The sequence below is a fragment of the Onychostoma macrolepis genome, chromosome 04, assembly GCF_012432095.1.
Source record: "Onychostoma macrolepis isolate SWU-2019 chromosome 04, ASM1243209v1, whole genome shotgun sequence".
NCBI classification, from domain to species: Eukaryota; Metazoa; Chordata; class Actinopteri; order Cypriniformes; family Cyprinidae; genus Onychostoma; species Onychostoma macrolepis.
Window position 1 is genome coordinate 24,648,959 of NC_081158.1, and position 16,749 is coordinate 24,665,707.

At 38.4% G+C, this 16,749-nt stretch overlaps 2 protein-coding genes across 3 annotated transcripts; both read left to right on the forward strand.

Moving 5' to 3' along the window:
• The first annotated feature begins 658 nt into the window (after nucleotides 1-658).
• On the forward strand, nucleotides 659-3,864 carry lum (lumican). The gene is made up of 3 exons (XM_058773257.1): nucleotides 659-915; nucleotides 1,749-2,654; nucleotides 2,735-3,864. The coding sequence occupies exons 2-3, from the start codon at nucleotides 1,775-1,777 to the stop codon at nucleotides 2,887-2,889; spliced, it is 1,035 nt and encodes a 344-aa protein (XP_058629240.1). The 5' UTR covers nucleotides 659-915; nucleotides 1,749-1,774; the 3' UTR covers nucleotides 2,890-3,864.
• A 5,417-nt stretch (nucleotides 3,865-9,281) lies between these two features.
• On the forward strand, nucleotides 9,282-16,236 carry kera (keratocan). 2 transcript variants are annotated; one of them, XM_058773756.1, is made up of 3 exons: nucleotides 9,282-9,361; nucleotides 13,095-13,969; nucleotides 14,837-16,236. In XM_058773756.1, exons 1-3 carry the CDS (start codon nucleotides 9,345-9,347, stop codon nucleotides 14,998-15,000), a joined length of 1,056 nt encoding a protein of 351 aa, XP_058629739.1. In that variant the 5' UTR covers nucleotides 9,282-9,344; the 3' UTR covers nucleotides 15,001-16,236. The 2 variants fall into 2 exon arrangements, with proteins under 2 accessions (XP_058629739.1, XP_058629740.1); XM_058773757.1 differs by lacking the exon at nucleotides 9,282-9,361 and adding an exon at nucleotides 11,808-11,882.
• Nucleotides 16,237-16,749: the final 513 nt, after the last annotated feature.

The following is a 16,749-nucleotide window of genomic DNA, read 5'->3' on the forward strand; positions in this document are numbered from 1 at the left end:
GATGTATGCTATTAAAACTAAACTGACCTGCAATCAGTACCATCCTTCCTTGGTCCCTCATGACATACAGCCCACCACCGTGTGCAAGCTTCCCATCACACATGTCCATGACCACAGCCAGACAGAAGCCGTCTGGATTTTATGAGGCTTAACATTAAAGATGGCACACCGTTTGATGATATACAATCTACCAGCTGTTAAGAATTGGATACACTCTCCGTTCAGATAGTCAACACGGTTATGTAAGTCTGGTTTGGCCCACTACCATCTTATTTGGTCAATTTTTCCAAGTCTCATTTACAGCCCAGTAGTCTAATAGCAGGCAGCTGCCATCTCAAGTAGCCAATTTTTTTTTTTTTTTTTTTTTTTGCAGACGGTTTTCTAAATGGTTTCATTAACCTTTGTTTTGTTAAGAATATTTATTTTTATGAGGAATGCTTAGCATTGGTTATGATGGAACCAGCGATGGAGGTGTTTGTAGGCTTGTTTGTGTCTCACACACACAATTGATTAATTGTTTGTGGGATTGTTTGGAAAGGATGGGATGGAAAAGTGTGTGCGTGTGTGTGGTGACTATACAGGTATATATATTTTGCAAACCCTCCTCAGTGAGTCTTTATTCCTTTCTGTGTCCCATGAAGAACTACATGTCCCAAACTACTTTGCTACACCTGAACCTTGTTAGAATCCATATGTTTCTCAGGGAACAACTGCTGACATCTACACACTAGAACCGCCTGACTGCTGTTTTCTATCAATCTTGGGCGACTAAGGTCTGGCTTGAGTGTCTCTCTCTTTTTCTCCCTCTCTCGCTCTCTCACTCTCTGCTTTCTCCCTCCCTTACTCTTTCTCTCCAGAGTCCTCGGGCCGCACACAACTCTACCTGAAGTCGTGCACAGCGAGAGAAGCAGGAAGGTAAGGATATCTAGCATCTGCGGTTATAATGCTCGCTTTTGTTCTGTCTGGATGAGATTATTAGAAATCTGCTTGGCAGATTTTTGGGGCGGTCTGAAGAAAATATGTATTATCATATTGCAGATATTTGGCTTGGTGATGTTTGAGAAGCTTCCATGCATGCATTTTATTCAAAACATTGTGTTAAGTTGTTGTAAATATATTTTTTACATAAATGATTAATTATTAAAAATGCATGAGCTGATAGAATTATGGTGCATGCATGAATTTTTAGAGAGAGATTATACAGTATTTTCCTTGAATTTCTATTCACAAATACTGTTGCAAAATTGCATGCATGACACCTGATCTAATTTATTCTTTTCTTTTAACTTTCATGAAATATTAATTGATTAGTCAATATTATAAATGTACTCTTGCATTATTCATCATTTGCAATGCAATAATTCTTCGGCATAGCATGCAAAGACAAAGCGATCTATAGGTATGAGGTAAGGTTAAAGTAACTTGAGATAAACTTGGATCTGCACATAAGCAATGTGGGTCTAATTTGCAAAGGGAGGAACAGCTGTCTGGGCCTATTTGCATTCTTGAGGATGAAGTCATCAATTTCCATTAGAAGAATGTCTCTGGGTTTTGTTTATGTCTGAGGTTGACCAGAGAAAGTTCTGTTATTCTTAAACATTTTTTTCACATTTTGATATTGCCACTTATGTAACCATATAAACCCCTACCACCTCTTCTCTTCTCTTCTCTTCTCTTCTCTTCTCTTCTCTTCTCTTCTCTTCTCTTCTCTTCTCTTCTCTTCTCTTCTCTTCTCTTCTCTTCTCTAGGTTTGATTCGACTGAGTTGTGCAGACATGTTTGCTCTTGGCTTCTTCCTGTTGGCTGGACTGCTATGTCAGAGTTTGGGTCAATACGATTACTATGACGAATACTACATTCCCTCCGCACCACTGGAGGGAGTATCGTCTCCTACTTGTGCCCAGGAGTGTGAATGTCCCCTCAACTTCCCCACAGCCATGTACTGCAACGAGCGCAACTTGAAGTTCGTCCCTATCGTGCCAACCGGCATCAAATACCTCTACCTACAGAACAACTTAATTGAGGAGATCAAGACTGGCGTATTCGATAACGCCACTGACCTTCGCTGGCTCGTCCTGGACAACAACAACATCACCAGCGACAAGATCCAGGCCGGTACCATTGATAAGCTGAGCAAACTGGAGAAGCTCCTCTTCAGTAATAACAAGCTGACCAAACCCCCTGGTCCTCTTTCGAAGTCTCTGGATGAATTGAAGTTGATCGGCAACCAGCTGAGTTCGTTCCCTGCTAACACCTTGTCTGGGATGGAAAACCTGACCACCATCCACCTGTCCAAGAACAAGCTGACCACCGAGAGCATCACAGGTGCCTTCAAAGGCCTGAAGTCCCTCGTTCTGCTGGACGTGAGTGAGAACAAGCTCAAGAAACCTCCCGCAGGAGTTCCATCTTCACTTTTGATGCTCTACGCCGATAATAACGACATCGACAGCATCCCTAGCGGCTACCTGGCCAAGCTCCCGGTCCTGCAGTACCTGCGTGTCTCTCACAACAAGCTGGTGGACTCTGGAATCCCTGCAGGTGTGTTCAACGTGTCTTCTCTCCTTGAGCTCGACCTGTCTTTTAACAAGCTGAAGTCCATCCCGGAGATCAACGAATCACTCGAGCACCTGTACCTGCAAGTCAACGAGATAAACAGTAAGTCTTACTCCGTTTCCATCTGTTCAAGCTGCAGATTTTGCATGGTTTTTACTTCATTTCCACTTTTGCTTCTTCAGAGTTTGACCTGACGAATATCTGCAAGTTCAGCTCTCCGGTCAACTACTCTCGACTGAGGACCCTGCGCTTGGATGGAAACAACATCACACACAGCAGTATGCCTGATGACACGGCTAACTGCCTACGCCAGGCCTCAGAGATCATCTTTGATTAGAGTCACATCTCGCCAGTAGTTTATCAAACAAATTAAGGCTATTGCTCTTATTAGACACTCTGATTGACATATGCACATCTTTATTCACGATCCTGGCAACACATCTGGTTACATGCAATATTTTCTCTCTAAAATGTTGATGAACACATCTGTATGAAAAAATGGGCAGCAGTAGTCTGGGATCTTGAAAATCTGTCACATAAAATATCAGTCTTGTATGGTACTGTATAAAGAGTAGTAGTTGAATTAGACAAGAAATTCCAATCTAAAGAGAGACATATTTGTGCAAATTGTGAATAGCCCAGTGTGCACTCTATAAGAAGCTGCACTATATGTCATCTAACCGCATGTTAAATACCTTATCATTCAAAATTGTAATCATGTTATTAATAAGCCTGCCGGTAAGGAAATTAAACTGTTTAGAGTACAAGTTATGGAACATAACTATCTAATTGTATATAAAATGGCTAAATGTGCAGCAATGTTGAAGGATATCAAGAATTCAACTGAAATCGAAATGCACGCAAACCTGAAAAAAATCATAGTAATAATGCTGGACACTGAGTGAATTTGCTGAGGTTTAGCTAACTGCTAAATAAATCTAAGGGTTTTTTGTTTATTATTTAACTGAGGAATTTCAGTGACAAAATGTTGTATTAATTGCAAATTAGTATCAGCTTGAATTTCTGAACTCTGCCAACATTTATACCATATTTTATCTGCATGCAGTTCATCTTATTTTGTAAAAGCGATTGTTTTCAATTCTATGGTAAACAACATTGAAATTTTTTATGTATTCAATACACCATTTCACATCATCACAATGTTAGTCAAATTATTGAACCGTATGATTACAGTAACTTTGGCAGACTGTTGTAAAAGTTGTAAGTTCCTTGATTTATTGTTTTATTTTGTTAAAAAACACATACCAAAGCAGTTTGTTCATCTTTATTTGAATAAACCAGATTTCTTACATGTGTGGAGGGATACTGATGATATCTATCCTTATAATGAGGTCACGTAGAAATTAATAGATTAATATCCTTAATTGTCCTCATTTGTAAGTTGCTTTGGATAAAAGCGTCTGCTAAATGACTTAATGTAAATGTAATATTATACGCATTATTCAAATAATATAATACATTTAGCCAAAACTGTTACCTGTTTAATATGAATAATCTCCTCTCCATTTTATCATCAAAATTCTTTGAAGCACCATCACAGGAAATCTTCAGTAGATATTAGAAGTGATGAAGTCTTATGATTCATAAACATAAGGGCATCAATCTTTACTACACTGAAAGTAAACCCCAAATAGTTCCCTTTACACACAGGCAAGCTACTCCATGTTTTATTATTTTCGTCTTGGTTGTTGATCTTCCAGCTTGACTCATGTGGATTTCCATTTCTCAGTCCTGCTGTCTGGGATGGAAAGAAACTTGTGGTATGAATCTATTCTCCATCTTCCTCCTTTCTGGCCTCTCAGCCAAACTTATGGATGGACAAAGGTCTATGAGGTTTGCTCTGTTTGAAGCAGAGCCATGATGGCAGAACTGCTTCCTGAAGGAAATGTGTTCTCTTGATGTCTCTAGCTGAAGTACAGGCCATGGATATAAATATAGTGATTGTAAGATGAAAAGGCTTTTGAATGGAAGAGCTTGTATAAGGTGTTATTTTGGTGTCGCATCCGATGGCGGTGCAATGTCAGAAACTTTATACTGCTGCCAAAGATAAGAACATATCAAAACATCTTATAGTAATTGTGATTTAGTGAGGATTATTAAAGTAGTTTTAACAATAAATTCCAGTCTGCGATTACATTTCCAAACTTACAAACTATGTACTGAATTTGACAACAAACTAGATGAAGTATGCAGTTGTGTGGAATAAATAGTTCATGGTCAACTACATCTGCAATGCTGACATTGTCCTTTGACTATATGTTCTTGTCATGCGATGTCGCCCTACTAGCAAAAACCACAAAATGATTTACTTACGTTTTAAACAAGTACAATTCAGCCCTGCAGAACAAACTTCCTGGTATTTTCAACACTTAAACTTGAAAAGAGCCACTCTAGCTCTAGTTCGACACTATTTTTAATTCGACTATTGGCCTCATGGGATAGCTAAGCATTCACTGGCTGCACATTTCAGAAGCTCAGTGGCTTGGCGGATGCAGAAGGTCATCCGGGTTCGTCTACTGTATCATGAATACTAAGCAGTCTGACATCCTTCCCATTTGGCATACTGTTTTTACATACCGTGTAGCTGGGTTGTTGGCATATTCAGATGCAGAGCCTGTATTTGAGTTAACTGTAAACATTCATTCCCTTCCTCAGCTCAGAACATACCTTGGATGAATCATAAAATAGCCCAACAAGTTGGTCTGTTCTTTCCCTTTACCTCTTCCAACCATCTGCTCCTATCTCTATCCCAAACCACACCTTTATGACAGGCACGTCAAAAGTTGCATTTAATGTAACTACAGATCTTTCTGCACAAGTCTTAGCTAGCACTAAACATGAGTGTTTTATTTAAAACAGTAGAGTTGCAGGCAGACAACCCAGCATTCCAGAGGAATGGAGGGTCTGGGGTGACCATGTGATAGTTAGACAGAAAGACACTGTGGGAGTTCTTTTGTCCATGTGTTAGAAACAGATGATGGATAGGCAGTTCTGGCTTTTTGTTTGAAATATCTTTACCACTTTATAGCAGCCTGGGCATTTAAGTTCACCACAAGCTGATTTTGCAGGACCAAATACACACACACAAAAATCTTTTGATGTTGGTGACCAGATGTTGATAATGAAATGCAGTTTTCTGTCTTCTCACCCACAGTCTTTCGAAACCCATTTGACTTTATTCTGTGAAGAAAAGGGTTAATTTATAGTATAGCATAGCATGAGAAATCAAAGCTTATCACTGTAAACCCAAATGTTGTTTTTACTTAAATAATTAAGTAATCTTGACTAAACGTTGCTTAAAATTTTTCATTTCGAGCCCAAAAATCAAAAACCTAAGTTTGTGTAACTTCATCTACAAAATATGTACACTTAAGATTCTAAGTGTTGTCAACTCAAAATCCTAATTTCATAAAACAGCTCACTCTGTCTTGTCTCTCTCTCTCTCTCTCTCTCTCTCTATATATATTTTTAAAAAAAAACTCTCTCAAGATCTCAGCATCTTCACTTACCAGTTTGACTTAATTTCATACAAAAGTTCTTGTTGAGACTTAACAAAGGTTTAGATGTTAATCTTTTAGTGAAAAGTAAAGGTTTAGTAAAGTTTAGCAACAAATGCAAGAGAAAATCTGATCAGATGATAGTCATCATGTAGTGCATTGTAAAAATTAAAAGTTGAGAAAACTTAAAAGTTTAAGGCAACCAGCTTCAGCAGATTTCTGAGTTTTCTAAATTTGTTTTTGTAGGAGATTTTTGAGTTTTCTCAACTTTTTGTTGTATAAACTGAAAACAACAAGTTAAGAAAACTCAAAAATTTGCTGAAGCTTAAACTTTTAAGTTTTCTCAACTTTATATTTTTTTACAGTGTGGTCTTATTCACCAATCTCATTAAGAGGCTAACACCTACAGTGTATGTAATTACGCATGAAATGTACAAGTTAAGTCAACTTAATAATTTTTGTACAATATATGAAAAACAAATGAAGTGAACTTAAAAATTTAAGTAGAGTGTAAAAGAAGACTAAGTTGAGTGAAATTAAACATGCAAGTTTTAGGACACCCATAACTCAATTCAGTTGAGGGAACGAGTTTACTCAATCAGTTGAGTTGAGTCAACTTATTAGGGTTTTGAGTGTTTCTGGAGCTTGGCAGACCCTGCTCTCTTCACATCATTGCATGGATGATAGCAGGGTCTTGGTTAAATACATTGATTGTTGATTGGATAGAGGCAGATCTGAATGTGAGCTTGCAGGCGATTGTAAGGAAGGGGCAGGGTTGGAGAAATCTAACAGTGAGAAGTCTCTTTTTTTGTTATGAAATTTTTTTAATATCACAAGCTAAACATATGGTGAATTTCCATTGCTTTGTTTTGTGTTGCATGTAAGAAAGTAATCTGAAACATTTTTATTTTCAAAATAATTATTCCATAACCTAACCTAAGTGCATTGCTAGGACACTGTAATATTGCTGTGACAAAAGTGAATGTTGCCATGTCATATGTTTTGTGTGAGTGTGCTTGTCAGCTGTGCAATTGAGGTCTTGCTAGAAAACCACAGTCTGTTATTCAGCGTCTACTAGACACTGGAGAGACTTAGTGGGGGAAAGAGACCATTGTGATGTTTCTTAGCTCGTCCTCCTACAGCTGATCTCTTGAGAGAGAGGACACAAGAGTTTCCTGTTGTTGTTTAGAATAGGACTTTTGTGCTGCACTGTCATGCTGTATGTGAGAACACAAAAAAGGCTTGCAAAGGTTCCCTGAGGGGATAAAATCTGTTTATTTGATTCATGTGATATTGTCAGAACATTATAAACTTGATTTGTGTGGCTCTGCACAGAGAAATGTTGGGAATTTTTCTTTGAAGTCGACGTGAAATGGAAATTTACCCTATCTATCTAAATGCATCTTAATATTTTTAATGGTTTTAATTAAAAATCTCATAATTTGTCATGTTTCAGTGAAATGACAGACTCTTCTTAGACTTCTCCAATCTTTTAGTCTGCCAAAACCCCCCAAATTTTTACAATTGACTGCAAGTTCTCATTCAGATCTGGCACCCAACAGATCTGCCACTCCAATCAACATTTATGGGTTCTGCCATATATATTTTTTTCCTTTTATGATAATCGCAGCTCTACATAAGAATGTTGGAATTTGCTTAATATCTGTAAAGTGTAAAGTAAAGTAGTGAGCAATGTTTTGGTAGCTCTTTTACGTCATAAGATCCAGACCCTGATCAATCCAGTTTGTGATTGAATCATTCAGACCGGTTTTGTGAACCGGTTCATGAATGATTAGTTCATGAATGAGATAAGAATATGCTGGTATAAATACTACTTTTGTTGACCTCTTTGGGCATGGCCAAACATCTGGAGATCTGACAGGGCATGTGTGCTTTGTAAAGTGAGATTGTGTGATTTGATGTTCCCAAATACTTAAAGGTCAGTTCACCCAAAAATGAAAAATTCTGTCATTATTTACATGCATGCATCGTGGTACTTTTGTGAATACGCGTCGACTGACACAGAAGAGAAGAAATGGTTGAATAATGTAATTATTTTTGTTTTCTTTGCGCACAAAAAGTATTCTCGTAGCTTCATAAAATTACGATTGAATCACTGATGTCACATGGACTATTTTAACAATGTCCTTACTACCTTTTTGGGCCTTGAACTTGTCAGTTGTGTTGTTGTCTATGCAGGGTCAGAAAGGTCTCAGAATTAATCAAAAATATCTTAAATTGTGTTCCAAAGATGAATGAAGGTCTTACGGGTTTGGAACGATATGAGGGTGAGTAATCAATGACAGAATTTTCATTTTTGGGTGAACTATTCCTTTAAGAACAGAAATCATGAATCATATTTTATTCCAGACAATAGCTTCCTTTCAACAGGATAAAGATTTGCTCCTTTTCAATTGTGCAATGGGACTTTAATCAGTGCCCTACCCAAATCAAAGACCTTCTATATCCCACTTTCCTCTTCTCCATCTTGAAATGTCTACAACAGGATCCAGATGTTGAAACAGATGTTGCCTGGTTACTACCCACTGCCTTTTCATTCATTGTGAAGCTATGTGCAACTTAAGGAGAGAAGAGGGACCTTGTGGGATATGGTAAGAGTGCAGGATTAACTCTCTAACATCACTGTACCTTTCACCAGTTTTTGCATTCCAGCTTAATTCTACCTTTCACGGGTTGGGACGAGTCTCCATCAGTGCAAAATGACAGCCAGATGATGTGCATTACCTGAGGGGACGGCCTAGTTTAACAGGGTGTAAAAGATCCCTCAAAGTCGTGAGGGACAGAGATGAGATATGTCCATTGAAAAGAAAGAGTTAAATGTCTCGAAGCCACCTGCAACTGTTTGGAGGGTGTCGTATTTGCCAGTGGCCCCCACCTCCAGAGGCTCCACAGACCCTCACTGCACAAAGAAAAGAGTAAGAAAATAGAGAAAAACGTTCTGTGCTAGCAATAGGTAACCAATGCATGCTTGCAGAAAGATAACTCCACACGTATCTTTCAAACTTCTACACACCCCCTTATTCAAACTCACCAGCTGATGTCAAAGGTTTGGCCTTAGGGAAGTTACACTACCAACAATAGTAATCTAATAAGGCTGTGTCTTCTGATGCATGTCCGGGCCAGAAAGAAAGTGGGAGAAACTGCAGACTGGACTCAAACTGGAGAGGAGAGCAGGCGGACCAAGAGATTGACTGCAACCCCAAAACCAGAACCAGACACTTCGCCTCCACCTGCACAAACCAAAATCAACTCTATGACTGAGATGAGCAGGTAATATTTTTCGTTTCTTTATACTTTATGTGGTGGTGATGCAACAAGGAAGTGGGTGTAGGGGGTTCATGGTTTTTCTGTAGTTGAGGATTGAGATATTTTAAACCCCACTTCCTTGTATTTTCCTTATATATTCAAATTTTCTGTTGCATGTCTTTGTATAAGATAATACATTTTGTATTTTAATTGTAATTGGAAAAAAAAATATTGAATCGTAATAGCTAGCAAAAGGATCATGAACTTGAAATGTATATGTATTACGTATGTACTGGTATCTAATTAATAGCTTGTGTGATACAACACAAAAGTGCCAAAAAGTAACAGTGTCCATCATGATAGCACCATGATATTTTTAAAATACCATGGTATAGATCAAAATACTATGGTATGACCATATCACTTCTGTAACATGGTACCAGGACAATTTTTTTTAAAGGAAAGTCTTAGATTCTGCTTGTGTAAGCAGCGGAGGAGATGTGTTTATAATGTGCAATTAATTATTTCAACTTTAATTCGTTTATCTTTTTGTAAAGCTAGCATTAACGAATGCTCTAAATGTAGATTCTACTGAAGATAGAAGACAGCTTTTTGATGTTGGCTAAAACAATTAGACAATACAGAATATTTAATTAGAGGTTTCTGTTCAAATCAAGTTTCTTAGAAGCATAAAGTTGTGAAATTGGACAGTGGACATTTGGACGGCACACTAGCCACAGAGCTAGAGCCAAATGTGGAACTGTGTGTAATTAACATAACTGCTTGAGACACAATGCCCCAAACAGGAAATTAAACCCCTTTGAGAGCATGTGTTTTCTATTAGGTGAAGCATAAAATTTGTGTTGACTACGTTGTCATTTTTCAGTCATAGTCCCCCATCTATGGCAGATTTTATTCTTGTTGCATTTCTTTTTAATGATCAACTTCTGTTCTTTTCCATTCAAAGATGCTGGTATATTAAATATTTTGCTATTAAAGATATTAATTAACCACAAAGACCAGTCTCAGTCTCAGAATTCAAAAAGTTTAGGTGCCTAGTGAGGTTTCATGAAGATACCCTCAAATACATAATAGTTAGCATTAGCACTTAGCACTGAACAGTTTGGACTGTTCTGATCATAACCAAAAATGTGACTATTTAATCCCGGACTCGCAAGTTAGGACAGTCCACCTACCTTAAGACTGGGTGACTGGAAAATCCAGTCTGAAGTCTGTAAGCCATGTCTAGTCTCACAGGTGCAGACATTGGAAAAGCTGGCACCTGCTATGATCTGGGGCTTTTGTCGCAGACTAGTCAATAGAGTGACAAGGTTTAGTCTTGTATGATCTTGATGTCAGCGAGAGAGTAGCAAGTCTTTAATATTTTTCCCTGTTGACACTATTAGATGTATATAAATATTGCATAGTTTGTCTGCATGTATTGTAGCCATCATTGGAATAAATGGATATCCAAGATACTGAGTATTTTAATAGGCTTAAACCTCCTACAGCTAGATGCTAATTGCTGCCCTGAAAATGACCTCGTCATGTCCTGTATTTTGGAGCCTAATGCACTTAGTTGCCGATTTAGTGTTGTAGACATTGACACAGACATATTCCGCGTTTAGAGCTCTTTTAGGTTCCTGTGAATAATAGGTTTTGATTTCTGTAATTGGATTAGTTTGGTCTTTGTACACTCTGCCCTTTAGACCACTGGTTCTAACGTAGAGCAGCACCATCCTTGACACGAGATGCTGGATAATAGACCGGATTATTAATGGTCGTATGGGGAGCCCATTACAGGGGATTACAATGGCAGAGTAAGTAGTTGTTGTCGTCAGCGGAATTGAGAGCAAGTAATGACACAACAAGATCCATGCTTGGCAGTCAAACAAAGACACCATATGTGGCTACCTGTGCCGACTTCAAAACAGCCTCTAAATCCAGACAAGTGCTCCCGTGGGGACAGAAATTTCAGCACATGAATTTTGGCAATTGTGCACATTAAATAACAAACATGTGCAGACTTTTCTCATTACTCATTTTGCAACTGTAAGCATCTCCAAACCTAAAACAGATCAATTGTCATTTACCAGTCAAGCTGAGAGGAAATGGATGGATAGAAAGATAGATAGATAGATAGATAGATAGATAGATAGATAGATCGATCAACTCTGATTCATCAATTTAGTGGTCTGATTGAGCCATTTGTTTACTCAAAGACAGGTGTTGTTTTGAGGGGCGATGAAGAAAAGGATGAAGCATGGTATATAGGCCTGTATTAGCCTAATTATAACTGGGCCAAGGCCCATGTCTTCTTTTGACCAATACGCTGGTTTAAGCATTGTCCATCCCCACAGGATTATGACTCTTGATCTCAAGAGGCTATGATTGGCTAAGGTTGTGTCCAATGTGTCTGTCTGTGAAGGGATCATGAGATGCCATTGACACTACAAATAGGGGCAGGAAAGTGCAAAGTAGCTCAGAATTGAGGCATCTGTACCCACAGCAAGAGATACAGCAGCAGAGCATCAAGAAGCCAAAGGTAAGACTCTAGCATTCGTGCAATGGTAATGTGCAGTTGAATTCTTTTTGACAAAGACAGTATCCACTTCTTCCATACCAATAGAAAGCTTCCAGAACTGCATACTGTGAGCTAGGAGCCATTTTTCTGCTTTGATCTTCATGGCTTTGTATTTATTTTATCTTGCAAAAATGCATATTTGCACAGTTCATTTATGGCACTAAAGTTTTCAGCAGTTTTTTGATGCATTTATCCACAGAACCGGTTCTGCGAAGCCAGTATGGAGGTCATGATTTAAAAGGCTTTTCTTACTTTGAGAGATCTTAATAGGTGAAGCTGGCTCCACCTGATCTGATCATTAGGTATCCAGGACTTCCCTTTGATCCCTTCTTGTTTAGTGTGAGACTGCTGCCCGTAGAAAATGATCTCCAGGCAGTCACTTGGAGCTCAGAATTTAAACCAGATGAGATATATAATTTCTTGCATACACACTTGAAAAAGCTCAAACTTGCAGTTGACAGATAGGAATGTGGAAAGACATGTTTTAAAAGGTGTGGAACTGAAACAGCCTATCTGAAATCAGTCATCAGATGCCTAGTATGTAGGTGTCCCTATTGTAACATGGCAGCATTGGCTGCCCACTGCTCTGGGTGTGTGTTCATGGTGTGTGTGTGTGTGTGTTCACTACTCACTGCTGTGTGTGTGCACTTGGATGGGTTAAATGCAGAGCACAAATTCCGAGTATGGGTCACCATACTTGGCCACAAGTCACCTCCTTTCCTTTCTTTTTCCTTCCTTACAAATTGGTCGTGAGATAGCATTGCTATGTTTGGTACATCTTGTTGTATTCAGAAATGGGACATATCTAAACCCTTATGTTTCCCAGAGTCCAAGATGTAACTTCTGAATGGAGATGAGAAGCACTGTGCCACGCTAAAGTCAATTAAGGTTGACCTGGCAGCACATTCAGAATTTAAGAGGATCACTACTTAGAAGATGAAGACACGGGGAATAATAATCTTAACTAGAGGATGTTCCTAATCTTTTGTCAATGAGTTTATCCACTTAGAGAGAACCTGAGGTAATATAGGGTGGATCTATGGATATTCTTAGTATGGGGGACAAACATTGTTCTAGGCTCTGTGACAATTCTTTATCTCTAAGAATTATATGGTTCCAATATTGTTAACAGCTGTTTTTTGTTTCTTCTTTTCTGTTTCTATCTTTTTTCAGGGTAAACCTAACCATGGAGTGGCTCATGGTTGCATTTGTAGCCCTACTTCTGGCCGGCCATGTCCGCTCTGAAGAAATTCCATATGAGCACCTTATGTCTCAGCTCCAGGCATGTCCTAAAGAGTGCCACTGCTCTCCAAGTTTCCCTAATGCTGTTTACTGTGACAATAAGGGTCTGAAACGCATACCTGTCATCCCTCCCTACACGTGGTACCTGTACCTCCAGAACAACCTGATTGATGTCCTGTCAGCTGACGCTCTGCGTAATGCCACACAACTAAGGTGGATCAACCTGAACCGTAACAAAATCACAAGCGAAGGCCTGGAGGCAGATGCTCTAAAGGCTATGTCCAACCTTGTACACCTCTACATGGAAGATAATTTGCTTTCTTCCATTCCATCTCCTCTACCTGCCAAATTAGAGCAGTTACGGCTCTCCCGAAACAGAATCTCAAAGATCCCACCCGGTGTTTTCTCTGGAATGGACCATCTCACCTTACTGGATCTGCAAGGCAACAAGCTACAGGATGATGCAGTAACTGAGGTCAGTCTGAAAGGCCTCAACAACTTGATCCAGATCAATTTAGCAAAGAATCAGCTAAATACCATGCCTCTTGGCCTACCACCCACAACCACACAGATCTTTTTGGACAGCAACAACATTGAAAAGATTCCGGCTGAATACTTCAAGGGTCTTCCCAAAGTGGTGTCTCTCAGGCTCAACCGCAATAAGCTGGCTAATGGAGGTATACCAAAAAACGTGTTTAATCTTTCCAGCATCCTGGATCTACAGCTTTCTCACAACCAGCTCACAGAGATGCCCGTTATCTCTTCTGGCCTGGAGCACCTGCATCTGGATCACAATAAGATCAAGAGTAAGTTCAAGATCAAAGTTCTGAACATACACTATTGTACATATTGACTTCCTTTGTATTTTTGGCAAAATCCTTTGGTAATTAGTTAAAGACAGGCCCAAAGTATCTCTGTTCATACTGTTGTCTGTATGGTCACACTATTGTTCTATCCAAAGCATATAACTTCATTTCTACTATTAAAGGGATAGTTCACCCAAAAATGAAAATTCTGTCATCATTAACTCACCCTCAAGTAGTTCCAAACCTGTATGTATTTCTTTGTTCTGCCGATCACAGAGGAAGATATTTTGAAGAAAGTTTGCAACCAGGCTGTTTTGGGGCACCATTGACTTCCGTAGTAGGAAAAAAAAAATTACTATGGAAGTCAATGGTGCTCTGTTTCCCACATTCTTCAGAATATCTTCCTTTGTGTTCAGCAGAACAAAGACATTCGTACAGGTTTGGAACTACTTGAGGGTGAGTAAATAATGACAGAATCTTCATTTTTGGGTGAACTATCCCTTTAAATAAGCAATATAGTCAATACTTTCTTGGTTATCTCTAAAGACTTTATGGTGCCTTTGGAAACCTGTCTGAAAACAGTTTCCTTAAGAAGCAACTTCATAAGCAAAACACCACGTTATTGACTGTTATTGTAATATGTTATTGACTGACCAAGCAGCAAGGAAGCCGTCTTAAGGCTCTGATAAATTTCATTTTCCGCATTCTGCTCCATCTTGCATGCAGCCGTGTCCGGATCCTCCTGATAACAAAAATTATTGTTATTATTGTTATTAAAGTGCGAAGTATACTTTGGACTTTAAACTTTGGATGCACGTCTATGATTTTATCAGTAAGATGTGTATTTTTTTTCTTTAATTTCCATAGGTGTGAATAGCTCTGACGTCTGTCCACCTGGTGCACTCGATGATTACCTTAATGAGAAGGGTCCACGTCTCCGTTACCTTCGCCTTGATGGTAATGAGATCAAACCCCCTATTCCACAAGAGCTGATGATGTGTTTCCGTCTTCTCAGGGCTGTTGTCATATGAAGATGCCACGCCATCTAGATACTCCTGTCCATTTCATTTACCAGACCTGAAAATGTATGGAATCTAAAACGCTTGAAAAGGGTCCAAAAAACGGACTATCTATTTGCAAAGTCAGAAAGTAAATATTCAGAAAGGTACACTGCTGAAAAGACTAGTTAAGACTAGAATGAATTTCAGTGTGGGTCCAGTTTCGCTTATGCTGGTCTAGTTCTGGACTAGCTAGTGAAACTAATCTGATAAAGCTTTTGACCAAGAAAGCCCTGCTAAAATAAGCTAGTTAAGATTGCTGGTGGGGATTCCAGTTTCCAAAATATGATATTTTCAGATGGTCTCCTATTTTGGTCTTTTCAGCAGGGTAGAAATCCACAAGACTGGTTCACATTTGCATTTATAGATGATTTCTCACGACTGTATTGTAAAACCACTGTGCCTTTCTTCATTTCATACATTTGAAAAACTAGCAGGCCTGCTTTGTGGGAAACACCATTATCTGTTAAATGTTCTGTATAATGAAGAGAGCTTCAAAACAATTTCCTAATTTGCAAGTAATGTTATTTCCCCATCCTGTGCAGAAGTGAAAAAGAAACAAATCCATCTCAGTAGGTGTAGCATTACCCCAAAACTGTTTAACCTCACCACACCATTCTGGAGTGTTTTTGGACAGAAGAGTTGTGGTCTGATTATGGAGCCAAATTTTTGGTAGTGAATTGAGTACATAGGGTGGTTTGTTTGACTTTTTTGAATGCATGGTTACTCTCAGCACCAAGAGAAGATTAACTTCCAATTGTTTCTTGCCTCTGTTATAGTGATTGACATGTACTGACATGTAATATTTTTAAAAAAGTAAGTTTATTTCTACTTTTTAATATCTCTTTGCATCTTTGTACAATCAATATTTCAATATTCAATGCATATTTAGTGTGACATTAATATTGAGAGAAGCAGCCATTTTAGAACTTAAAGATGTACTGCAGACCTACAGGACCTACTGTTTTAATAATTAATGTATAAATATAGTTTCAATTTAGAAGTTGACAAGGGTACTACCAGTGAACCTTCTAGACAGATTTTAAAATGTATTTTTCTCTAGAGTATACAAATAATGTGAATATTCTTTTTCAACGCACAAATGTGATTATTTTTCATGTTTTCATTTACCACTGCGAACTGTGATAACCATTAGGATTGTCAGAGGGAAAATATAAGATGAGATTAACTTTTGTTTGGTTTTCTTGATTAAACTGGTTTCAATTGTCTCTGCATTGTCACTGATTCATTTGTCAAAGTAGAATAGCTGAGCAGGTAACCTCTTTAAAGGAATTTATATACATCCACAAGCAATGTATTCTCCTGCAATAATGTAACTTGTGATTAGACTTGTAATTTATTTTAATTACCACTCAGTTGTATCTTTTCCTAAACATTCAGTTCCAGCAAAAGCATTTCCCGTCTATTAAGGCGGTTTGTTTAAGATTTTCAGATGTATTGCAAAACTTTTCATGAGAATGTGGTGTATGAGAAATACTGCCAGCACATCTTTATGGTCCAAGAGCTTTGTGGTTACAAAAACCTTTTAAAACTAAACAGTGTGCAACTGAAGACTCTAGAACACTTTCTTTTAAATATTTATACACATCTGACAAAGAGAAAGAGCAGCAGTGAGTTTACAGTACCTGTGGGTATCAGTTGAAACAATAGCTTTATTTATTCTGCAATGCCTGATGCATATATTTTTGGTTGCATCAGTTA